The 26,641-nt window shown below is 46.6% G+C and overlaps 1 protein-coding gene across 1 annotated transcript in view; it reads left to right on the forward strand.

Annotated features, from left to right (window-relative positions):
- Positions 1 to 5,728: 5,728 nt before the first annotated feature.
- The window catches only part of LOC142560472 (alpha-N-acetylglucosaminidase-like), a 41,565-nt gene continuing 20,652 nt past the window's right edge, over positions 5,729 to 26,641 (forward strand). The window contains exons 1-11 of the mRNA XM_075672616.1: positions 5,729 to 5,866; positions 8,652 to 8,703; positions 9,593 to 9,741; positions 17,165 to 17,349; positions 17,474 to 17,621; positions 19,706 to 19,776; positions 20,276 to 20,437; positions 22,466 to 22,528; positions 22,759 to 22,822; positions 23,568 to 23,638; positions 25,094 to 25,168. Of these exons, the coding sequence (XP_075528731.1) occupies positions 5,828 to 5,866; positions 8,652 to 8,703; positions 9,593 to 9,741; positions 17,165 to 17,349; positions 17,474 to 17,621; positions 19,706 to 19,776; positions 20,276 to 20,437; positions 22,466 to 22,528; positions 22,759 to 22,822; positions 23,568 to 23,638; positions 25,094 to 25,168 (1,079 nt within the window). The 5' untranslated portion in view covers positions 5,729 to 5,827. The remainder of the gene's footprint in view (positions 5,867 to 8,651; positions 8,704 to 9,592; positions 9,742 to 17,164; positions 17,350 to 17,473; positions 17,622 to 19,705; positions 19,777 to 20,275; positions 20,438 to 22,465; positions 22,529 to 22,758; positions 22,823 to 23,567; positions 23,639 to 25,093; positions 25,169 to 26,641) is intronic.

The raw sequence follows: 26,641 nt of genomic DNA on the forward strand, positions 1-26,641 counted from the left end.
TCAATCAATCAATCAATCAATCAATCAATCAATCAATCAATCAATCAATCAATCACGCGTCGAGGTATTCGTTCTGTGCCATGCGTGGCTTTAGATACGCCTGCCACTTTAAAACGTTTAGCAACAGTATCCGAAGACACCGTATACGCCACGCGCGGCACCTGCGTTCGGCGCCGAGTTACAGGTGCAAGTTTAAAAGCAAAATTGAATCACGAAGTTTACGGGAAGAGATAAGTTAGGCACTGCACTTATCTCTTCCCGTAAACTTATTGATTGAATTTTGCTTTTAAACTTACTAATTTTCGTTAATTCTTGCAAGTAGTATGAATTCCTAAATGAAAAGTCTGCTTCCTGCCGTCGCTACAATTCAACTTTCTCTCTCAAATGAATACAAATTTCACGGAAATTGCTCCAGTCGTTGACTCACAAAAGCATTCCTGCATCACTTTACATGCATTCGAATGCGAAAATTGAAGTTGGGCACAACGTAGAGCTTCCATGTAATGTCCACTACAAAAATCGCAAGGTTGCACATCATGATGAATCCGCCGCGGTGGCTTAGCGGATATGGTGAGATATGTTTGTTTGCTTGTGCGCGCGTGACACAATGCTTGATAACTTAGTTCGTAAGCGAATGCTTACAAGTTCATTCCACTGATACCACTACTATCTTCATTTCGTATTGCTGTATCTAATTTGCTATTACAATTGTTGCTTCGCCTTTCAGGTGAAACTACGACTTTTCAAAGGTTAGTAGTGCCAACTCTATTTAGCCCTTAACAAATTAAAGATTATTCTTTATCAAGCTTTATACGCTTGTATTTCTAACTTGCTTCTACCTTTCGCATTAAAATAGGGTCCTACAAAACTATATAACTTTATTTCAAACATTTTAAGTGCCTGGCAAAAATTTCGATTAATCAATTAATCGATGAAAAACCCTGCATCGAAAGCAATGAAGGATTTTGGAGGTAGGCGTCCCCTTCCCTTCACCGAAAGCGATGAAGGGAATGGAACATCTAGTTAAAACGAAAAATAAAAATAAACATAAAATTGAAAGCTATGAATTAGGTACGAAATGACTGCGCCACTGCAGCGGGCTGCTCAAGAACCTCTTTTCACTGTACTTAACAAGGAAGTCGTGTATTGCTCACGCATGTGCTACCCCTGAAATATTTTGCACCAGCACCGTGGAACGTTCGATTCTTCCCAGAACATTCCATCTCTCAGAAGTCGCTGAAGCGCACGTTCAGGAGAGAGAATGAGCGTGTAAATACAATTATTTCCGGACAGTCAAATTCTGCCATAATTTCAAACGAGCCACTTCGGCAGTGCTGATGCAAACGTCCGGCCTAACTGGCTCAAAAGGCCAAGACGGAGTAGTTCCACAGCATCCACAACAGCACCGCGAAGCAGCGACCGCACGTTCTGGGCTGACACAGCCACAGGCGACCTGAACAGCCGCGCTTCGCATAAAATCGAAGGACTGAGACGGCTGATGCTTCCAGAGCGGGCAGGACGCGTTTCACACGACCTCATTCGTTCGTCGTGCTCGAAGCTTTCTTTGCCTGTTGTTGTCGTTTGCTCACCGGATATATTTGTGGATATAAGTATAGAACTTGGGCCATTGGGTCTCTGCTGGATGCTGCCTTGTCGAATACGCAACTTTGCCGATGTTGGTATATACGCGTCCGAATAAACGATTTGTTGCTGGCTGTTGCCTGGACTGCGTAGCGAACAACTTGGGTCACCGGTTTTGTATGCACCATTGGGTATGTGCCCGAACAGACAACTCCACGTCCTCGGTATGTGCAACTCGATATGTGCCTCCCGGGTATGTGTGCAGTTCTTGCTCAATCCTCTAGAATGTGTGTGCCACTGTGACGCGAGAGGTATGAAGCCTCAAGTGTGTTTAGATATGTGTCGCACTTCTCTGTGCATGTACCTTTCATCAACACTCTTCGGGCATCATGCGTGACCTCAGTTCGAACTCGCGAGGCAGACAGCTCAAATGTACTGGCGACCAGGCTGCCCAGCTGTCATCCGCTACTGCGACTAATTCGCTTGCTCAGACAAGCTCTGCGTCATCTAAATTGCAACGCTCCGTTGCATATCTGCATGTTTTTTTTTTTTTTTTGGTCTCTTCGAGGTTAGGGGTTAAAGCGTTACCCTAATATAGTACTGTTACGGTTCGTTAATCACCATTCCCGTGACCGACTGGCAAGAATTGCTGGTCTTTGCGGGGTTGGGAGGTGGCCAGGTTGGCTCCTGGCGGGGGATTCACGCGTTTCTCACGTCAAGGACTTGGTCTGCCGCCGGGTGGTACTGCTGGTACCTGTCCGGCCCTCCTCGATGTGGGAGAGCTATGGGCAGGTCGCGGGGCCCTACTGAAGCGCAGAAGCACGGTATCGGAATCCCGGGACACGAAGGGCTCGAAGCAGTACCATCTTTTAGTGGTTGTTCTTTTGATCACGTCACAGTGACTTACCACCGGTACCGGTTAAAATGCCACTTTTCGAAGGAATGGTAGGACGTGAACGTTTTTCCTGCTCTAGGCAACGCCAAGGGTAAGCGACGTCGTTCAAATGAACTGTTGTTAAGGAACTTTCCGAATCTGGAAATACGAACACGCTTTCCAACGTTCCGGATTTCGCGGAAAGTTCTCATTAAACGCCTTAGTTCCTTAACTTGACACATTCGGGATATCAAGTTTCTTTGGTATTCAGATCTGGCGAGACTTTAAGACCGGTTTACATTTACAGTTGCAGGCGGCATTATGCACATATTTGAGTTATGCCTGTGCTACAACTTCTTTAATTTGTGAAAGCTTGATGGTGGCCTTTATTTTTTTTTTTTGTTTTCTGTTTGCAATGTGTCAGTTGAGATTTCATTTTCTAGGGTGTAAGCTACACCCAGACCTTACGAGACAACAGGGCGCATTCATCCGGCAAGCTTAGACGAATACCCTTTTCACTTCAGCACCTTCTCATATGTCCACTCTATCGCAACACGCCATAGATCACATGGAAGTGCGGTCCAATTTCTTAAATTTAGCTTTTCGATATTTGCTACTCGGGCAATGAATTATTGACGAGTTTACGTCAATATTGTTCTTTTATTCATCTTCGGTAGCCAGAGCTTGATGAGCCGCTTGAAGATCGTCGTTATCGTCATCATTATTCTATTTTTACGTGCACTGCAGGACGAAAGCCTCACCCTGCGATCTCCAATTACCGCCTGTCCTGCGCCAACTGATTCCAACTTACCATTGCGAATTTCCTAATTTCATCATCCCCACCTAGTTTTCTTCCGTCCTCGACTGCGCTTCTCTTCTCTTGGCACCCATTCTGTAACTCTCATGGTCCACCGGTTATCTATACCACGCATTCCATGACCTGCCCGGCTCCATTTTTTTTCCCTCTTAACGTTAACTAGAATATCGGCTATCCCCATTTGCTCTCCGATCTACACCGCTATCTTCCTGTCTCTTAACGTGTTACGCCGAACATTCTTCGTTCCATTCCTCATTGCGCTGCCCTCGACATTACGCAACCGGGCAATTTTACTTGCGATAAAGAAGCTCTTGTGAGAGCCACGCGAGAAATATTGCACATTAGAAGGCTCACTGAAAGCGAAACTGGGACTTTGAAAAAAGAGTATCAAGGGCTTTTCGGCCTTATTTTTATTTTCTCACGACATCTCGAGTGCTTGCGAGGGTGAGCTGCGCCCATCTGACTTGCAAACAGCCGTGGTAAGAGCCACCGCGGTGGGACCGCTGCCTCAGATGTGTTCCATATGCGTCGACATAGGCGCCCACCGCCGGCCTCTACGCCTGAGCCTAAATAAACAGCAGTGAACGAAACCCCACAGAAACGTGCACTGTTGAGCCAGTGGCGCTTACTTATGGGGTGGGCGACTATTCCAAGTTTCGAATACGAATAGACTCTTACACACTTAACTATTCTTATTCGAAAGGGAACTACTTGACGTAACAATACTTGTCCACTTTCTTGTGTCCGTGTCGCCGCACCTTACCCCTTTGCATTATGAATCCTTATACCGAGTAGCTCAGCTTTCTGTTGTTGTAAGCTTCATTTCTGTTACTCTGAGCCCTTTTCCTTGTTCGCCTACTCATCGGCACAATCGTGCTTCTATAGCGGCGTTCGTGTTGTCCACTTCTCTTGTGTCCGTTTCTGCACGCCTTGCCCCTTCTTTGCATTGTAACAATACTTGTTACAATGCTAGTTGGTTCATCTTATTCCGCGAAGTTATGACGCAACCAAGGTGGGGAAAAGGCTTTTTAGTGGCCGAAACCTTTCTTTCTGCACTAGGCGGAATAGGAGCTATTTGACAATTTCGAATGTTTGAAGCTCACCAATTTTTTCGCTTCAACTGACTGGTAAAATCTTGTCGCTGTTCTCCGTCTGCTAAACAAACTGTCGAAAATTATCAGAAGTGAAACAACAAAACTTTTCAAAGGAATGAAGAAACAAAGTGCGAGCTTTGTTTTCGATCGAAGTTTCGGGCAGTCTACTCAAATAAAATATACAATTTTTTACTACGCTACTTCCAGACACGCTGTTCTTGCAACTCGCCCTTTTACACGTGTTTGCTTCTGCTCACCACAGCTTCTGCTCACCACACCACAGCTTCTGCTCTTTTTTTTTTTTGTTAACAATTTATTTAGCGTCATTGGAGTGCTGTGTTTCATATACTAGACATTCATTCTTGGATAGCTCGTTTGCAATCAGGCTCTAAGTATATTGAGAGGCTGTTGACGTAGCTTTTAATTGCAATTAGTAATCTCGTGTTTAAGACTTATTCGCTGTCGCTGATAATGTATCTTTCTTCTTTAACTAATGATCGTGTGCAGGCCTAGTCGCTAATTGTGCGCAAATAAACCTTCCTGTGGTAAATACAAGTATGCGTCTGCGGTTGACTATTCGACACTTACTATTTGTATTCGAAAATTTCGGTATTCGCCCACCACTAGCTTACATGCACCACGTTACACTACATGGAAGAATGATGCGGACAAAGCTGAACTGTGTGCTCAAAGTTTGGCGAGAAGGGTCATTTCTACACCCGCACGCACGCACGTGCAATAAGAAATTAGGGAGGTCCACTCCACAGTCGCGTGGGTGATTATGCTCTCTGCGCGACGTGCTAGATGGGACACCGAGATGCAAAGGCCGTAAGGGCCCTTACATAAAAAAAAAGGGGGGGGGGCGCTAAAAGGGGCGGCAGTTTCCAATCGACATAACTCGAACAGTCGCGGGGACCATCACCGCAATGCCTTCGATCTTGACTGTTGGGGAAACGCGTGACCCGAACACAGAAACACATGCAGAAGCAGCGGCAGCAGCGCCACGCTTTTGCACTCACGTGCAACCGTTCAACAGAGGAGCTGCCCCCTTTGTCCGGCGGGAAGGTCTGATCAACGCCACGGAGGGTGGCTCTTTGACGCAGTGACAGGAGGAGTGAGAAAGTGATGGAGGTGGGGGAATCGTCCTTGACGGGCTTCTTTTGGCGTTCCTTCTCCTCTTTTCCGGAAATCGGATAATCGCGCCTGCCGAGGGGTCCGCCGAACCGCAGACAACACTCGAAAACACTATCGCGTGTCAAATGGAGAGCGCGTTTGCTCTCTTCCCCCCCCCCCTGCTTGCTTTACCTCCCTCTTCCCTCCTCCTCGCTAACGCGCTCTCCACGTCTCCTCGCCGGGCCCGGTTTGTGTCCGTAGGGGCACTTGGCTTCTACGCCCTGGCAGGAGCCGTCAGTCAACTAGTCGGCCGCGCCGTAAGAACACCGTGGCTCGGTGCCAGCAGCGATGTCGCCGGTTGCCGGAGCGACGGTACTGCACGTGCTCGTGAGTGGAATGCCCTGCCACTTTGATTATTTATTTAGTGATGCCGGCGTTCCGTCGCGCTCGAGTGACTTGCCTTTCGGAGTAATACTTGACTAAGCAGATGCACTCTGCGGAAACACGAACGGGGGAGTCAAGCGGATTTGCCTTTGCACCTTGAAGTTGATAGTGAAGACGCGTACGGGATTCCCCTCGCGAATACCACACTTGACGGCGCGGTGTATCGCGAAAAGGAGCGTTGTCATCCACTCGAATGGGGTAGCACGAAGCTACAAAGCCACACTTCCTCCGCCTTGCGGGATCCCGTAGAGCTGATTTGCCATGGTGTATCATTATATGACACGCACAGAACAACTTCTAGCATAAAAGAATTAATAGAAAAGAAAGTCCGACATATTCACCAGCAATATACGTTGCCTCTAACAATGAAAACACAACTACTGCAGCAGTGAAATTTAAGTTCAGGTACTTAAAGAAAAACATACGTTGGGCTGCCAACATGGTAGATGTTCGCAAATCAAGAGCTTATTTTCACAATTTTTGGGCTCGAAATCGGCGCACATAATATACCAGGGTGTTTGTTGATTGTTTATTAGTCTACTGTGATGTCTTGATCGATAAGGACGTTTGGGTGCTTCGGTGAGGCAAGCATTATTTGCTCTGTAGTTCTGTACAGCATGCAGTTGACTTGTTTTGCAGATTAAAGCAGAGATTTGTTCCCATGCGAGAGAACGAACTTGGTTGGAAAATGTAATGTTTCTACTTGCAACACACTTTCTTAGCACCATTATTGATGAGCAAAAGCTAACAAAACTAAAATTCGAGCGGCGCTTATGGTGAAGATAACACGGCGCCTGCCGTGCTCTAAGAGATAATACCAAGAACAGCAACAAATAACTCTCGGAGGAAAAGGAACAAGGTCTTCTTAAGGGCTACTTCAAAATTATGTAAAGCGAAAATTGACATAAACCCAAGTGCCTAAAAGATCCGGCGTAGATGTTGAAGCCATCGATAGTGAACCATTGACGGCGTTATCAAATTTTGCAGAAATATGTAATGACGGATGCTGCCATTAGTACACTCCATTTTTTAAAAGTTTTTTTAATGGTTTGGGTAATTTTTGCAAGGTTTTTGCAATAGACCATGGTGATGATAATTTATTGGCATCCCCTTTTAAATGGGTCGATGATAAATATTCACCCAGTCCGCTTGAGTTAATCAGGTATATGCTGTATATGCTTTTCATTCTATCATTTCTGTATGCATCTTCTTAATCGCCTTTCTCTTCCTAAAGCCTTCTTTATCGACCTTGTACCGCTGCCTATGTCTGTAACGGATCAAGTTGTATCAATCTCCTACCTGCATCCCCCCCCCCCCCCCTTTAGTACTCTAAACGTTCTCTTGTGTGTCTCGACTGTGATCCGGTTGCAAAAATTGTAGTGACTTCTAGCGCCAGAATTTGAAATCTTGCCGCGTGGTTGAAAATCCAGTGTTTTGGGCAGTAAAATCACCGGCAGGATGGCATCGTTTGAGCTTGTACGCTCGCTGCACCTTTCCCGGCTTCTGTGGTCGGTTATTTAGGAACACTATCCTTAGTCCATTTTCACAAAAGGGATGGACACCTTACAGTGCCGCCTGGGGAGCAAAAACTATTTGTAAAAAAAATCTTTAAGTCCGCTGCCTTGCAAGGCTGCTTTCAACGAAAATTGGACACCATTCCACGCTGTGAAGGTTGTTGGCTAGCGAAGCTGTTGTCTCACCTGATCCGATAGACCAATGTAACGCAGCCTTGAACGATTGAGGAGTGCATTACCTAAAGTGAGTGACAGCAATACAATTAAATGCACTTTGTCGCCCATTGTACTCGCGCAGCTCTTCAGGCGTCCTAACTGTGCATGGCCCTCTTTTGGGCAAGAACCGCTGCGTCCTGCCTAGCCTGAGCGATATGCGCCGTTGCGCATATTGACGTTGCTATTCCCCTCGCCGCTCATCGTGTTCACGCTGCTATTCGGGAGTCCTATAGCTATGCGTGGCTTTCCCATGGCGCCATCACAACACAAATGAAATCAGCTGCTAGGCAACTCCTTCTTTTACATATGAAAGTTAATGACGTCACTTCCTGCGTAGTATGCTGCGTTTGCCACTTCCGAGCAACTGCAGCTTACGGAATCGTAATCTTTACCGGGAAACGCATACGGGCGAACGCGACGTGCTTCGCGTTGTTTGAAACTTGTTTTGTGCTTTACTTTATTTAAACGAATGCTGGGATATGTCTTGCGTGCGTAATTCCAGTGGAGATAGGCACTTTTCGCTTCAAAACATGGAATGGTTTTCCTTCCACTGTTCTGTCGACAGAGACGAAGAAATCCTGGGATGCGAGTGATATATACAGCTTCGCTGTAAAACATATTTTGTAGGAGGCGTCCCGCTCTTGTGAGGCCCTCTAGCAAACGTTTATCGCGAGGCAAGAGATTCTACGTTCTGCAGAAATAGCAAGACCGTACATGCATTGCATGACTACAGAGCATGCTGGAGAAGGCCCCTGAGTTATGCGTTTTGTCATGCTGCCGTAGGTCGGGCAAGGCTTCGCTTGTCGACTTTAAGCAAGCCATTTAAACGGGCCCGCGCCCGTTTCTGTTGCTTGACCTTAGCGTTCTGCCGTTACCGCTACCACTTGCCCCCACCTGCGCACGCGCGTGGTTAACGCCGCGCCTGCGCAGAGGGCGGTGGGCTATAGCGATAACACCATGCTAAAATACTCTCTCGTTGCTTACTATTTTGTTCACAGGCTTTCCTGACTCTTGCTGGACAACTGGGCCGTGCTTCTCACTCAACTGAAGGCAAGCGGTGACTCATTTAGATGGCATTGTTAAACCCAGGCGCCACACTAATTATGCACTATCAAGTTCAAATGAAATACGAAAAGCGGAGCTCTTGCCCGAAGCACAACAACAGCGCTTGCCGTCAGGTAGTCATCGTTGTCTACATGCGCGCGCATGTGGTTTTCACGCGAAAAGCGGAGCTGCTCGCCTTTACTAGAATAATGTCGCCCATACTATTACTGCGAAAGCATTGTATGTCCCACGAGGCAGATAAGCCGGCGTCGTCCGCAACGTGTGGTATCAAATGTGACGCCATCAGCACCTTGTATGCCGTCAGTAGTAGTACAGAAGATAGTAAATGTTATAACAAAATTAATCACCAGTAACTATGGGCAATTAATGCAAATGAAACAAAATTAAAGTGATTTAAGGTGAAGTAAAGTGAATGAAGGTGCATTAAGGTGAATTATGGTTGCTACAGACTAGAGCAAGGTTGATTAATGTGAATAAAGGTAGCGCTCTGAAGGACCCGTGTCAATGTGGGACACAATTAATGACAATTAATAAACGCAGAGAAAGGAGAGCGAAGAAAGGTGCGCAAACACGTTGTAGTAGTTAAGAAGTCCTTAATGGCGATAACCTAGAGAAGACAAAATGCGTTCGCATTCAAATCACGTAAGGATACCTAAGTGACTATCAATTTAGTGTTCGATGCTCGTTTCCTCACACCACCTGGTGCAGTGGGGCAGTCATCAGCGTCTTTCTTTAGCGAGTATGAGTGCGTCCAGTGGAGCGGTATCGCCGAATCGGTTCGTTGTCGCCTCCAGTCTTTCTACCGGCGTGGTGTGTCGGTGGTGTCGTGAACACGTCACAGCACACATGTCGCTGTGCACTGGCTTCTCCGCAGGCGATGCGTTCCGCCCGAAGTCCTCCTCCGTGGCCGATCAGCAAGCCACCGTGGAGGGCCTGCTGCGACGGCTGGTCCCCCAGTGGGAGTCCCGAATCACGTTGCACGTCTTCCAGGGAGCCAAGGACCAGCGAGAGGACATGTTCGTGGTGCGTGTGCAGTCCCCGTTGGCACTCGCTTGCAGTCCACGATACTTGCACCCTTAATTCAGGGGGCCCTCCCCAGGCAGCATGGGGAATTTAGGTTATACACTGGAAGTTGTTAACTGTTTTCTAGGGAGCATTTTACAGCGAGAATCTTAATGCACAGCATTCTTTGTATCATTCTTGGCGCTTTGTCAGGACATACGTTCGTGGAGCGTGTGCAGTCCCCGTTAGCACTCGCTTGCAGTCCACGATCCTTGCACCCTAATTCAGGGGACCCTCCCCATGCAGCATCGGGAACTTAGGTTATACACTGGAAGTTGTGAAGTGTTTTCTAGGGATCATTTTACAGCGAGAATCTTAATGCACAGCATTCTTTGTCTCATTCTTGGCACTTTGTCAGGACATATGTTCGTGGTGCGTGTGCAGTCCCCGTTAGCACTCGCTTGCAGTCCACGATCCTTGCACCCTAATTCAGGGGACCCTCCCCATGCAGCATAGGGAACTTAGGTTATACACTGGAAGTTGTGAAGTGTTTTCTAGGGATCATTTTACAGCGAGAATCTTAATGCACAGCATTCTTTGTCTCATTCTTGGCACTATGTCAGGACATATGTTCGTGGTGCGTGTACAGTCCCCGTTAGCACTCGCTTGCAGTTCACGATCCTTGCACACTTAATTCAGGGGACTCTCCCCAGGCAGCACGGGGCAATTAGGTTATACACTGGAAGTTGTTAAGTGTTTTCTAGGGAGCATTTTACAGCGAGAATCTTAATGCTCAGCATTCTTTGTCTCATTCTTGGCGCTTTGTCAGGACATATGTTCGTGGTGCGTGTACAGTCCCCGTTAGCACTCGCTTGCAGTTCACGATCCTTGCACACTTAATTCAGGGGACCCTCCGCAGGCAGCATGGGGAATTTAGGTTATACACTGGAAGTTGTTAAGTGTTTTCTAGGGAGCATTTTACAGCGAGAATCTTCATGCACAGCATTCTTTGTCTCATTCTTGGCGCTTTGTCAGGACATATGTTCGTGGTGCGTGTGCAGTCCCCGTTAGCACTCGCTTACAGTCCACGATCCTTGCACACTTAATTCAGGGGACCCTCCCCAGGCAGCACGGGGAAATTAGGTTATACACTGGAAGTTAAGTGTTTTCTGGGGATCATTTTACAGCGAGAATCTTAATGCTCAGCATTCTTTGTCTCATTCTTGGCGCTTTGTCAGGACATATGTTCGTGGTGCGTGTACAGTCCCCGTTAGCACTCGCTTGCAGTTCACGATCCTTGCACACTTAATTCAGGGGACCCTCCCCAGGCAGCACGGGGAAATTAGGTTATACACTGGAAGTTGTTAAGTGTTTTCTAGGGATCATTTTACAGCGAGAATCTTAATGCACAGCATTCTTTGTCTCATTCTTGGCGCTTTGTCAGGACATATGTTCGTGGTGCGTGTGCAGTCCCCGTTAGCACTCGCTTGCAGTCCACGATCCTTGCACACTTAATTCAGGGGACCCTCCGCAGGCAGCATGGGGAATTTAGGTTATACACTGGAAGTTGTTAAGTGTTTTCTAGGGAGCATTTTACAGCGAGAATCTTAATGCACAGCATTCTTTGTCTCATTCTTGGCACTTTGTCAGGACATATGTTCGTGGTGCGTGTGCAGTCCCCGTTAGCACTCGCTTGCAGTCCACGATCCTTGCACCCTAATACAGGGGACCCTCCCCATGCAGCATCGGGAACTTAGGTTATACACTGGAAGTTGTTAAGTGTTTTCTAGGGATCATTTTACAGCGAGAATCTTAATGCACAGCATTCTTTGTCTCATTCTTGGCACTTTGTCAGGACATATGTTCGTGGTGCGTGTGCAGTCCCCGTTAGCACTCGCTTGCAGTCCACGATCCTTGCACCCTAATTCAGGGGACCCTCCCCATGCAGCATCGGGAACTTAGGTTATACACTGGAAGTTGTGAAGTGTTTTCTAGGGATCATTTTACAGCGAGAATCTTAATGCACAGCATTCTTTGTCTCATTCTTGGCACTTTGTCAGGACATATGTTCGTGGTGCGTGTGCAGTCCCCGTTAGCACTCGCTTGCAGTCCACGATCCTTGCACCCTAATTCAGGGGACCCTCCCCATGCAGCATCGGGAACTTAGGTTATACACTGGAAGTTGTGAAGTGTTTTCTAGGGATCATTTTACAGCGAGAATCTTAATGCACAGCATTCTTTGTCTCATTCTTGGCACTTTGTCAGGACATATGTTCGTGGTGCGTGTACAGTCCCCGTTAGCACTCGCTTGCAGTCCACGATCCTTGCACCCTAATTCAGGGGACCCTCCCCATGCAGCATCGGGAACTTAGGTTATACACTGGAAGTTGTGAAGTGTTTTCTAGGGATCATTTTACAGCGAGAATCTTAATGCACAGCATTCTTTGTCTCATTCTTGGCACTTTGTCAGGACATATGTTCGTGGTGCGTGTACAGTCCCCGTTAGCACTCGCTTGCAGTTCACGATCCTTGCACACTTAATTCAGGGGACCCTCCCCAGGCAGCACGGGGAAATTAGGTTATACACTGGAAGTTGTTAAGTGTTTTCTAGGGAGCATTTTACAGCGAGAATCTTAATGCTCAGCATTCTTTGTCTCATTCTTGGCGCTTTGTCAGGACATATGTTCGTGGTGCGTGTGCAGTCCCCGTTAGCACTCGCTTGCAGTCCACGATCCTTGCACCCTAATTCAGGGGACCCTCCCCATGCAGCATCGGGAACTTAGGTTATACACTGGAAGTTGTGAAGTGTTTTCTAGGGATCATTTTACAGCGAGAATCTTAATGCACAGCATTCTTTGTCTCATTCTTGGCACTTTGTCAGGACATATGTTCGTGGTGCGTGTGCAGTCCCCGTTAGCACTCGCTTGCAGTCCACGATCCTTGCACCCTAATTCAGGGGACCCTCCCCATGCAGCATAGGGAACTTAGGTTATACACTGGAAGTTGTGAAGTGTTTTCTAGGGATCATTTTACAGCGAGAATCTTAATGCACAGCATTCTTTGTCTCATTCTTGGCACTTTGTCAGGACATATGTTCGTGGTGCGTGTACAGTCCCCGTTAGCACTCGCTTGCAGTTCACGATCCTTGCACACTTAATTCAGGGGACTCTCCCCAGGCAGCACGGGGCAATTAGGTTATACACTGGAAGTTGTTAAGTGTTTTCTAGGGAGCATTTTACAGCGAGAATCTTAATGCTCAGCATTCTTTGTCTCATTCTTGGCGCTTTGTCAGGACATATGTTCGTGGTGCGTGTACAGTCCCCGTTAGCACTCGCTTGCAGTTCACGATCCTTGCACACTTAATTCAGGGGACCCTCCGCAGGCAGCATGGGGAATTTAGGTTATACACTGGAAGTTGTTAAGTGTTTTCTAGGGAGCATTTTACAGCGAGAATCTTAATGCACAGCATTCTTTGTCTCATTCTTGGCGCTTTGTCAGGACATATGTTCGTGGTGCGTGTGCAGTCCCCGTTAGCACTCGCTTGCAGTCCACGATCCTTGCACACTTAATTCAGGGGACCCTCCCCAGGCAGCACGGGGAAATTAGGTTATACACTGGAAGTTAAGTGTTTTCTGGGGATCATTTTACAGCGAGAATCTTAATGCTCAGCATTCTTTGTCTCATTCTTGGCGCTTTGTCAGGACATATGTTCGTGGTGCGTGTACAGTCCCCGTTAGCACTCGCTTGCAGTTCACGATCCTTGCACACTTAATTCAGGGGACCCTCCCCAGGCAGCACGGGGAAATTAGGTTATACACTGGAAGTTGTTAAGTGTTTTCTAGGGATCATTTTACAGCGAGAATCTTAATGCACAGCATTCTTTGTCTCATTCTTGGCGCTTTGTCAGGACATATGTTCGTGGTGCGTGTGCAGTCCCCGTTAGCACTCGCTTGCAGTCCACGATCCTTGCACACTTAATTCAGGGGACCCTCCGCAGGCAGCATGGGGAATTTAGGTTATACACTGGAAGTTGTTAAGTGTTTTCTAGGGAGCATTTTACAGCGAGAATCTTAATGCACAGCATTCTTTGTCTCATTCTTGGCACTTTGTCAGGACATATGTTCGTGGTGCGTGTGCAGTCCCCGTTAGCACTCGCTTGCAGTCCACGATCCTTGCACCCTAATACAGGGGACCCTCCCCATGCAGCATCGGGAACTTAGGTTATACACTGGAAGTTGTTAAGTGTTTTCTAGGGATCATTTTACAGCGAGAATCTTAATGCACAGCATTCTTTGTCTCATTCTTGGCACTTTGTCAGGACATATGTTCGTGGTGCGTGTGCAGTCCCCGTTAGCACTCGCTTGCAGTCCACGATCCTTGCACCCTAATTCAGGGGACCCTCCCCATGCAGCATCGGGAACTTAGGTTATACACTGGAAGTTGTGAAGTGTTTTCTAGGGATCATTTTACAGCGAGAATCTTAATGCACAGCATTCTTTGTCTCATTCTTGGCACTTTGTCAGGACATATGTTCGTGGTGCGTGTGCAGTCCCCGTTAGCACTCGCTTGCAGTCCACGATCCTTGCACCCTAATTCAGGGGACCCTCCCCATGCAGCATCGGGAACTTAGGTTATACACTGGAAGTTGTTAAGTGTTTTCTAGGGATCATTTTACAGCGAGAATCTTAATGCACAGCATTCTTTGTCTCATTCTTGGCACTTTGTCAGGACATATGTTCGTGGTGCGTGTGCAGTCCCCGTTAGCACTCGCTTGCAGTCCACGATCCTTGCACCCTAATTCAGGGGACCCTCCCCATGCAGCATCGGGAACTTAGGTTATACACTGGAAGTTGTGAAGTGTTTTCTAGGGATCATTTTACAGCGAGAATCTTAATGCACAGCATTCTTTGTCTCATTCTTGGCACTTTGTCAGGACATATGTTCGTGGTGCGTGTACAGTCCCCGTTAGCACTCGCTTGCAGTCCACGATCCTTGCACCCTAATTCAGGGGACCCTCCCCATGCAGCATCGGGAACTTAGGTTATACACTGGAAGTTGTGAAGTGTTTTCTAGGGATCATTTTACAGCGAGAATCTTAATGCACAGCATTCTTTGTCTCATTCTTGGCACTTTGTCAGGACATATGTTCGTGGTGCGTGTACAGTCCCCGTTAGCACTCGCTTGCAGTTCACGATCCTTGCACACTTAATTCAGGGGACCCTCCCCAGGCAGCACGGGGAAATTAGGTTATACACTGGAAGTTGTTAAGTGTTTTCTAGGGAGCATTTTACAGCGAGAATCTTAATGCTCAGCATTCTTTGTCTCATTCTTGGCGCTTTGTCAGGACATATGTTCGTGGTGCGTGTACAGTCCCCGTTAGCACTCGCTTGCAGTTCACGATCCTTGCACACTTAATTCAGGGGACCCTCCGCAGGCAGCATGGGGAATTTAGGTTATACACTGGAAGTTGTTTAGTGTTTTCTAGGGAGCATTTTACAGCGAGAATCTTAATGCTCAGCATTCTTTGTCTCATTCTTGGCGCTTTGTCAGGACATATGTTCGTGGTGCGTGTACAGTCCCCGTTAGCACTCGCTTGCAGTTCACGATCCTTGCACACTTAATTCAGGGGACCCTCCGCAGGCAGCATGGGGAATTTAGGTTATACACTGGAAGTTGTTAAGTGTTTTCTAGGGAGCATTTTACAGCGAGAATCTTAATGCACAGCATTCTTTGTCTCATTCTTGGCGCTTTGTCAGGACATATGTTCGTGGTGCGTGTACAGTCCCCATTAGCACTCGCTTGCAGTTCACGATCCTTGCACACTTAATTCAGGGGACCCTCCCCAGGCAGCACGGGGAAATTAGGTTATACACTGGAAGTTGTGAAGTGTTTTCTAGGGATCATTTTACAGCCGAGAATCTTAATGCACAGCATTCTTTGTCTCATTCTTGGCACTTTGTCAGGACATATGTTCGTGGTGCGTGTGCAGTCCCCGTTAGCACTCGCTTGCAGTTCACGATCCTTGCACACTTAATTCAGGGGACCCTCCCCAGGCAGCACGGGGAAATTAGGTTATACACTGGAAGTTGTTAAGTGTTTTCTAGGGAGCATTTTACAGCGAGAATCTTAATGCACAGCATTCTTTGTCTCATTCTTGGCGCTTTGTCAGGACATATGTTCGTGGTGCGTGTACAGTCCCCATTAGCACTCGCTTGCAGTTCACGATCCTTGCACACTTAATTCAGGGGACCCTCCCCAGGCAGCACGGGGAAATTAGGTTATACACTGGAAGTTGTTAAGTGTTTTCTAGGGAGCATTTTACAGCGAGAATCTTAATGCTCAGCATTCTTTGTCTCATTCTTGGCGCTTTGTCAGGACATATGTTCGTGGTGCGTGTACAGTCCCCGTTAGCACTCGCTTGCAGTTCACGATCCTTGCACACTTAATTCAGGGGACCCTCCCCAGGCAGCACGGGGAAATTAGGTTATACACTGGAAGTTGTTAAGTGTTTTCTAGGGAGCATTTTACAGCGAGAATCTTAATGCACAGCATTCTTTGTCTCATTCTTTGCACTTTGTCAGGACATATGTTCGTGGTGCGTGTGCAGTCCCCGTTAGCACTCGCTTGCAGTCCACGATCCTTGCACACTTAATTCAGGGGACCCTTCCCCGGGCAGCACGGGGAAATTAGGCTATACACTGGAAGTTGTTTAGTGTTTTCTAGGGAGCATTTTACAGCGAGAATCTTAATGCTCAGCATTCTTTGTCTCATTCTTGGCGCTTTGTCAGGACATATGTTCGTGGTGCGTGTACAGTCCCCGTTAGCACTCGCTTGCAGTTCACGATCCTTGCACACTTAATTCAGGGGACCCTCCGCAGGCAGCATCGGGAACTTAGGTTATACACTGGAAGTTGTTAAGTGTTTTCTAGGGAGCATTTTACAGCGAGAATCTTAATGCTCAGCATTCTTTGTCTCATTCTTGGCGCTTTGTCAGGACATATGTTCGTGGTGCGTGTGCAGTCCCCGTTAGCACTCGCTTGCAGTCCACGATCCTTGCACACTTAATTCAGGGGACCCTCCCCAGGCATGTCTCTACTAAAAAGGTCTCTACTAAAAAGGTCTCTACTAAAAAGATCTCTACTAAAAAGGACCGAAACGAGGCGAGACAGGAACATATACCTACCACAAAGTGCCTGGCACTTTGTGGTAGGTATATGCAACTGTGGAACATCGTGCAATCACATGCATTGTTGAGTAAACACCCACAACAGATAAATACTGCCACGGCAGTACATACATTCAAGAAAACAAAATTCACTGTAAATACAGTCACATTACCCCTGTAAAAACACCTTCCGACGAGTTTGCGGGACAATTACAGTCATAAAAAAGAACTGTGAACGCCACTTGTTTATCTGTTTCCTCCTTCCCGCTGTATACATAGGTGGAGACGTTCAACAACAGCGTGTCTATAACGGGATCGAGCGGCGTCGCGGTGGCCACAGGTCTGTACTACTACCTGAAGAAGTTCTGCAACGTTCACGTGTCCTGGTCGGGCACGCAGACGAAGACTGCCTCGGGCAAGCCGCCTCTGGTTCCGAAGCCAATCGTGGTCAAGCTCAAGGGCCCGTGAGTTCGATCTATTCGCGTGGCTCAGCTGGATGCTCGTGTACGTTCCCGTCTCACTTGTCCTACGGAGCAGCGTTCCGCAGCGAGCAAACGTGTGTGGCATCATGCTTTCCCTTTACTGCAGGTTCCGCTACTATCAGAATGTGTGCACGGCCAGTTACTCCACGGTCTGGTGGAACTGGACGCGCTGGGAGCAGGAGATCGACTGGATGGCGCTGAATGGCATCAATCTGCCGCTGGCCTTTACGGGGCAGGAAGAGATCTGGAAGAGGGTGAGACTTTTTTTTGCAGAGGTGACGACATGGTCGTTGTTGTCGTATCGGCTTACGCCTGCAACGGGGGTGTACGCTTAATCGAGGCACAGTCAGGCGAAGAGGGTCTCGTTTCGGTGCCCCCCCCCCCCAAAAAAAAAAAATAAAATTCGTACAATAACTAAGTTGGAAGCCCCCAATTTTTTGTGATCGCGGCATCCCTCAAAGTGCAGCTTTGAATTTCGAGCCAAGCCTGATCGCTCGAAATTTTTTCGGCAGGAAGATTCCTCCAAATTAAAACACGAGCTGGCATCGTACGCAGGCGTTATGTGACCCGTACTCTCCACATGACGCCGCCACCACGAGCGAAATTTTCCAATAGCCGAAAATAGCAAAATTTCCGCCGCGATGGAAATAGGCCAGCGGTCGGAGCGATACTTCCGTGTGTTTTTTCTCTTATCGCGTCCGCAAGTGGCTGTTCAGTCGCAACTTTCGCGCGACTGTTTTCGACAGGCTATTACAGTGAGATGAGAATTGTCAGAGGCACGTTGTCACAGGGAAGCTAGTTTGCCGCTATCTGGAACAATAGGAGTGGTGTGGACGACGACGCGTAAGCATGGGTCGATTGGGGCAAAAGACCACGGAATACGCCGATTCGTTGAGGCGGTGTTCACTGTTAACGCGGAATAGAATTAGTTCTCTTTCTTTATTTCTTTCTTTCCTTCTTTTCTTTGCCGTTGGCAACGCGCATGTTTCTCTTAACCTATCGCTCGATTCTCTTCTTTCTCTGTTTCTTTGTTTCGTTGTTTACTTGATCATGTATGTTCTGCTGCTGAGAAGGTCGCGAGTTCCGATTTCCGCACGGATATTGTGGTGGCAGAATCAAGCGTCATTTCCCTGTTTGGATCACTCCTCCTCCTCCTCCTCCTCCTCCTCCTCCTCCTCCTCCTCCTCCTCCTCCTCCTCCTCCTCCTCCTCATCATCATCATCATCATCATCATCATCATCATCATCACCACCACCACCACCACCACCACCACCACCACCACCACCACCACCACCACCACCACCACCACCACTACCACCACCACCACCACCACCACCACCACCACCACCACCACATTGCGGTGTCCATGCAGGTCAAAGAAACACGGATTGCCGAAATGATTACGGGGCCTTCACACCGCGGCGTGCCTGATGGCCAGACTTTCGGCACGAAGAACCACATCGACTGCTATCATTACTTCAAAACGTAGCCTTTACCTGCATTAGTGGCTCTGCGCCGGTGGCGTTCTGCTCCTGAGGACGAAGTCGCGGGTTTGGTTCCTCGCCGCGGCGGCAGCATTGTGTTGCGGGCGTTGCGCAAGAGCGATTATGCACCGTGCTAATCGGGTGCACTTTAAAGAACCTCAGGTATATAGGCGAAATTAATCTGGACTCTTCCATTGTCTCGACGACCGTGTTGATGGCGTTGCGATAAAGTAGTTTGCCTCTCGAAGCGGTATTATTTCATTTCATTGCATTTTATTTCGGCATAACGGTACATTACAGCAAGTACAAAAATGCTGGGGGCACAGACTAAAAGCCAGACGCTTGACAGGGCCTGTACCCGATAGTTGCACTTTGACAGGGGCAACAGGAAATGTTCGTATGCGACAAGCTTACAATGCCAAAACTATACGTTTGAAAAATAAAACTAAAAGTGTTGAAATTAACATTAAAACAGAAATACTTTACTTTTATGCACGACATCAAAATTTATCAAAACTTGGAGAAACTTTCCAGCACAAAATCAAAACTTAACAGCAGCAGCAATGCAGAAAACAATGCTGATTGTTTAAAAGAGTAGGCAATGTATATGCGATCATTTGTTGGCCATAGTTAGTACGGGTCCGTGGCGTAAACCAAAAAGTGATTTCGGCGTGTCATAAACATGCATTATTTCAGTCAAATTAGCAAGCACTTTCAAGCACAGATTGAACGATAAACAGGAAAAATCACGTATACGTCCAACGACCTCGACCGTTTGACTTTCAGAAAACTAAATTCAAAATGAAGATTTTCTTTTGTGCGGTGGTTGATCCCTCACTCTTTTCCTCTTGCAGACATTCTTGAAACTTGGTGTAAAGCAGGCTGAGATTGATGAATTCTTTTCTGGCCCAGCATTCTTGGCGTGGTAAGTTGTCGAAAAAAAAAATTATGCCTGCTGTGTAATTTTGAAGCACTCCCTTCGCTTTAACATTGGACGCACCAATACAGATTTCAGTCTCACACTGTTCCGGTTTCCATTTGTGATGAGGCCAAACGCAGTTATCATCCCTCGCTTTGCTACAGACCTCGTTTTTTCATTAAAGCAAATCCATCACTGCGCTTCAGATGTGGTGGATTACTGTGCCGTGCATCGGGCTTCATTCAAAGGAACACTAAATTAACTAACATGCCTAACTAGATCACAAACCTGCAGTTGCGGTTATGAACGTTTACTGATTTGCGTCGCCGCTGTATAGTGTTGCCGATAAAGAAAACATGATGTGTACTGCACTGCCTTTTAAAATTTCGGCTTCTTTTCTACAAAGCAAGTGATGTAGAATCTGGTAAGAGACGCGCGTGTTCTTAATTTGTGGCGTTTTGAGAGGCATCGCAGCCGCATGCTGAGCTCCGTCTTGTACACGCAGGCAAAGGATGGGAAACTTCCGCGGCTTTGGTGGCCCACTTCCGGAATCGTGGCACGTTCAACAGTTGGCGCTGCAGCACCGCATACTGCAAAGGATGCGGGACTTCGGCATGACACCCGTGCTGCCAGCATTCGCTGGGCACGTTCCGCGAGCAGTGGAAAAGTATGCTTGAGTAATCACGCCAATTGAGAAGGGGCGACTTAGTTTCAACTGCGCATGCTCAGTAACTCCACACTGCCCCGCTATCACTAAACGCAGTGGTTATGTGGCATAGTTAGACGAGTATCTTGTCATGTCTGAACGATATCGAACAATGATTTCTTTTTCCTTAGAAGCGTAAACTGTTTGGCCAGATGGCGCATCATGTAGTGTCGTTGAGCGGAAATACGGGTGGGAAGAAACGCAGTGGACACAGGACGGACGCTCACTTACAACTCACAACTTATTTTCTAAACTAATGAGTGATATTTGCTTCGCCTTGACTGTGTACTCTACTTTTCTGATTTCTCGTGAGCATCTGCCACACTATTCTATATTTCTTGCGCGACCTAGAGTGGAAGGAACCATTTTCTGGGTACAAAGCGCCTGTATGATGATAACATATTCATGAAAGAAAAAAAAAAGGATGTACAATAATGTGAACTACTGCAGAACACCGAACAAGCTCCCTTGTCCTAATGAGCGGCCACGCTCTTCGATGGATGTTCAACATTGTTCATTGACATTACAAGCGCTCACCCTTTATTTCGAAGTGTTCTCAATGTTATCAAATAAGAAAGCGCTCATTTTAGTATTTGAAGTCGGTAAGAAAAACGCTGTCCTGTCTCAGATGTCCTGGCGCCTCTCCCGTTCGTGTCCTTTTGTGGGTTTTGAAAATTCCGCGCTTAAACGCTATTAAGTATGGCTCAGATTCATTCGATGGCTTCTGTGTGTGTGTGTGTGTGTGTGTGTGTGTGTGTGTGTGTGTGTGTGTGTGTGTGTGTGTGTGTGTGTGTGTGTGTGTGTGTGTGTGTGTGTGTGTGTGTGTGTGTGTGTGTGTGTGTGTGTGTGTGTGTGTGTGTGAGAGAGAGAGAGAGAGAGGGAGAGGGAGAGGGAGAGAGAGAAATAGAGTAAAATAAAAGAAAGGCTGCAAAGTGATGGGTACGTTAACATACGTTTAAGTAATGCTTTAAAGCCTCTTCTATGGCAACTTTTTATTCGCATGTGCGGTCATTTCTTTTTCTGCGACAGCTTCAGATAGCCCATCGAGCGAAAAAGCCGGCGTCCGTTGTCCGGAGCAGCGAAACGGCACCTAGGTTTCCATTGGCTGCGACGCCACGTCATGTGCACGTCTCGACTGAGTGGAGTGGGCGAAAGGGAGCCCCTGCTGACGCGCCAGGTGCTGCGTGAGGAGAGAGGGCATCATTGCGGCGCCACCACCCTCACTCTCAGAGGCCTGTGTTATCCGCGCGTTCCTTTCTGCGCAAGCTCTCCCCTGCGTTCTAACTTCACCTCGGTAATCGCTATAAAGAAATTAATGCGTAAAAAAAAAAAACTGAATTAATTCCAAAGGAAAAACATTCGCGGTGGCGCGTTTCGAAACTACGACCCCGCGTTCGGAAGCCGAGTGCCTGTCCGACTGGGCTAAGCCAGCGCCTCCTAGGTGGCAGGACTGTGCACTCTGCTTTATGCCATCGGGCTATACTTGGAGCGAAATTTCTGTTGCCAAACCCGGCGTGACGAAAGCGGTGACGTCAATATCACCGCGGCTTGCTCGGGCGCGTCACCATTGTCGGGCAAGGTAGGCCATTGTCGGGCGCGTCACTACGGCAGTCGGGCAAGGTAGCATGACGTCACGGATCGAAGCGCACGGGCCTTGTGCCGCTGGAGGTTATAGGAGGCTGCTGTCCAGGCGTCTTAACGCACTCGCTTGCCCGCGAGGAGTTAATCACTCGAAGAACCGCTCAGCGGCGTTGAAGTGGACATTAATGCTTTCGTGTCCTCGGATTTTTTTAGTTTCGCCATATGACCGCCATGGGAAATGTAGGGCGAATTTACGCTGGCTAACAACTCTACTGTTCAATAAAAAAGACAGCTCCTTACCTCTCTCTCTCTCTCTCTCTCTGCTAAGTTTGTCATTGTGAGCAACCAGCACGCTCTTTCATGCTCAAAAGCCAGGCTTACTGACGTCCTTTCTTTTCAACAATGCAGGTTGTTTCCAAACACAGCCATGTCGAGAACATGTTGGCAAAACTTTGAAGAAGAATATGCTTGGTAAGTAGCCTTTAATCTTTGCTGCCATTTCACGCCGCGAAGGAAGTTTGTACAATTTTTAGGATCTCCGTTTTTGAACCGACTCGCACCTTTGTTTTATTGGTAATTTGTGTAGAAACTAGCACATGTGCAAACGTCAAGTTTTAAATTGATTCATGTGATATGGAGACTTTTTCCTTTTCTTGACGTAGCTTTTTATTGTCCACTTCTGCCACTCTCTTCCTTTGTAGCCCAACATTTGTGTATCCAAACGAGACTTTGTTCGTCACCATTGGAAAGCTGTTCTTGCAAGAGGTGAGCCGAGTTGCGTTACTTATAAAAATAAGGTCTTTCTTTTGAAATACCATTAAATTTCACTGTTTAAGCATATTATGTAGTGATTTAATGCTGCATGGTGTGTCGTTAATCCATTAAGCGCCATGCTGTCTTTTCGCTTTATTTTATGCTATTATCGGGCTCGTTAGGGAAGCGGTCGCTTTAGCGGCAGTAACACTCCTTCATAACATATGCGCCTTATTGCGTGTTTGCATCGGCCTTCAGTCAAATGGATTGCTATTCCACTTGATGACAATCCAGGAGAAAAGAAAGCGTTTTTTTTTTTCTCAGTAGTACACAGTACCTTCGCAGTATGCAGTCTGTAAATATAGCTCCGAATGCGTACTCTTCTCAGACGGGACTGCGTTTCTCTCCTTTGCACAAAAGCGATTGAGTTTACACTACGCCGTATTACATTTTCTTTGATTTGTTTATTATAACAAGGCGGTACACTTGTAAAACTTTCAGCAATGTTTTCATTTAATACAGAACTTTAAAGTCCTCAGTGAATTTATCGTTGTAATATGTTCTTCTCCTGTCTTGAAATGATGCCGCCGTACAGGGTCATGACCATGGTCAATAAGGTCATTACTCAGGTTGTCCTATAGACATTGCGTAGTTTAAGAAAGCTTAAGGAATACAGAAACACATAGCTGCCCAGTAAGGTGTCACGAGTATCGTTGCCATTGGCCTGTGAATTTAAACTTATTATTTTTTCTTTCAGTACATCGAAGAGTTTGGCACTGACCACTACTACAACACTGATCTCTTCAATGAGCTAAACCCTCCTTCTGGGTAAGAGACACCATTTCTGTTCATGTGTCATGATTAACTAACGTTAATCGCGTAACAATATCTACTATTAACTGTCTTAATCAGAAGCTTATAGCCTAGTAGTACAGCTCTGACATTGAGTGAATAACAAAAAAGAAAAGAAAGACGCAGTAGTGTAGCGCGAGGCGGGTGGAATGAGACGAATGGGGAAATCGACCCTGTTGTTTTATGTTGCCATAAACGAAAGATGAACTCGATATGAACGCCCCTTAAGAGAGTTCAGTGGTCGATTTCAGTGCCGTGTTCAGTGCATTCAGTGCAACGTGGTCAGCGAACATGATGCCTCTGACGAGTATAAGCACAAAATGAAAATTGAAAATGGAAGGCAGGAACCCTCTCTGTATTTCCTCTACTTCGAGTAAAATGATACCGGGCGTGGCTCGATAAATACTAAAGAAATTAGGCTCAAAACAGCATGCTTGCACGAATTTGCATAATTGGAACGCAAGTTTCAGCGAAGTAGACGAATAGGCCGCGTATCCCGGCTCGCAATTTTGTTAGAATGGAATAAGCCAAATCGCAGTGCTGTTCAAAAATGAAAAAAAAAAACGAAAAAAAACCCCGAGCAAGCCGAGAGGTAGTTGAGGCATATAAGATGAACACACATACCGCCTTGTGTGTTCCCGAACGTCTGTTTCACATCACACACACACAAAGAAAAATATAGAATTTTTGAATGGCCTAATTTCGCGGCACCCTTGCATATCTGGTAGGGGCCACGTGACCTAAGTGTTTATATAACGATTTGTGAAGCAATAAACTTTCAATTGTCCGTCAGCGCTCGTTTCGTCCATTCCTTGACCCCCGTCTGCGTCGCGCTGCACGTAGACATAAAAATGTTCACTCACCTAACTCGCTGTGTTAATTAGAATTGGGATGTTCTTCTTTTTTCCTGTTTAAAAAATTTCGCGTTCCTGTGGAACTTTTTCGCAGCCCTCATGCTCTCCTCGGAGTCTTCGCGTGCGGCTACGAGTGTTGTGCCGGCGGCACTGAACACGTGACCGTTTAATAAACGTTTATGAATCGGGAACCTTGAACACTGAAAAATATCGATAAAACGTTGGAAATAAAGGAAAGCTCTATTCCCACAAAGCACAACCTATCATTATTGATACGCGGGAGGCAGTTTCCGCTTGAACGTTTTTCAGCAAAAATTATCATATACTAATGAATTGTTACTCAATTATATTGTTATCGCTTTTTTTTGTACGAATGTACATTCCATGGTCAGACATCAGTGTGAACAATTTGTTTTAATTGATTTGTGTGGTATTCCAGGATATAAAAAACGTAAGAAACACAGTTTATTGCGTTTTCTTTTACGAATAGCTTGCCGTTTACTTTGCCAGCTCCCTTAAAAAAATAAAATAAAAAGGAAATGCGTTAATTGCCTGCGGTGATTATTTTGGCTTCCAGGAACATATCCTTTGTTCGAGCATCTGGCAAATCAGTTTTCGCAGCACTGAACGAGGTGGACCCTGAAGCTGTTTGGTAAGGCCTCTCTGCACTGCTGCAAACACATAGTTGAAAAAACAACAACAACAACAACAACAACAACAACAACAACAACAACAACAAAGCACCTTTCTTATGTGTGTTGCTACAGGAGAACTAAAACAAGTCACAACAGACGGAAAACTTACTGGCAAATTTCACTCCGACAACCTCACTCAGCACGCTTCTGTCAGGACCAAGTAGTACCCGTGATTGTTGTGTCACTGAAGCACTAAGCTGCCACTGCAAACCATGCATTGGAGGAAAGACGAACGTTGCTGAATCCTGCTGTGAACATGCACTGACGTCAGAGTATGTCGGTGGCCAAACCGCGCGCCTTCATATTAAAGATGCGTTGCTAACGTTTTATGGTTTTGCCAACGCTTTATTTTAACACTTGGAATATGAGCAAAACAAACGCTCTCATTACGCCGCCACGAGACCGACGTGAATAGTTTTTGTGACACTTAAAACTGCCCAATTATTTGTCCGGAACTGACCCTGAATGGAAGACCGCAAATTGTTGTCAGAAAGAAACACACGAGGGATGGGCAAATTGAAGCGTCAAGGCCACACTTCTGTACCTCTGCAGCAAATACCCGCAGCATATTTGTAAGTGATTGCTCTTATGATAGTCAAAGCGGGCCGAAATATATGTCAGATGGCTGTAACATTCTTGCACTATTTCAAGTTTGAAGAAACCGTTTTCGGAACCTAAATAACCAAAGCTCCAATTCTGAACTGAAGTGCAGCGTGCGTCTATGTTTGTGTACGGTTGAGACGCTCTTACATGTGCAGCTTTCAGAAATGCGATTTTGTGTTTGTTGCGAAGTTGTAAAATTTATTGTTCTACAATTATGAGTTTTGTCGTGCATGCCAGTCCGGTTGCAGCGTAGTTAGTGTTTATTTTTTCTCGTCCTACGTTTTCCAGTTGAGATTATTCAGAGCCACTTTCATGTTTGCCGATTCTTTGAATATGGACAGTCGTCAACGTTATCACCTTGTAGTTATAATTACAAGAAAAGTCATGTCTGCGAAACAAAGACGCACCTCGGCAAGGATGTAATTATAGTAAAGTGAATGCCAGGCAAATAAGGCGTAGAGACTTGGAAGCGTTTGTTCATTTCGTGGGGCAACATTTGTAATGTAGTAGGGAGTTTTAGACGCAGTCTGCCCGAGCGGCTCAGCGCTGCCAAAAATGGCGTATAGGCACTATACGCATGCGCAGAAGCCAGACACCGCTCTGGTTCTTTTGCACTGTTTGTGTGTACCTCCGGCCGATAGCGTCCTCTAACTTTGTTTCCCATATTTCCAAAATTCCTCACTGATTATGTAGCATGCACATTCTTTTAAGACACCTTGTTACAGCTATCGCCAACGTTGGAGCTACATAAATTTAATCTACCGATAGGCGGATAAAATAATATAAAGCTAAATAAAACAAAACAAGCATGAGGAACGAAGTGTGAA

The sequence above is a fragment of the Dermacentor variabilis genome, chromosome 10 (assembly GCF_050947875.1).
Source record: "Dermacentor variabilis isolate Ectoservices chromosome 10, ASM5094787v1, whole genome shotgun sequence".
NCBI lineage: Eukaryota > Metazoa > Arthropoda > Arachnida > Ixodida > Ixodidae > Dermacentor > Dermacentor variabilis.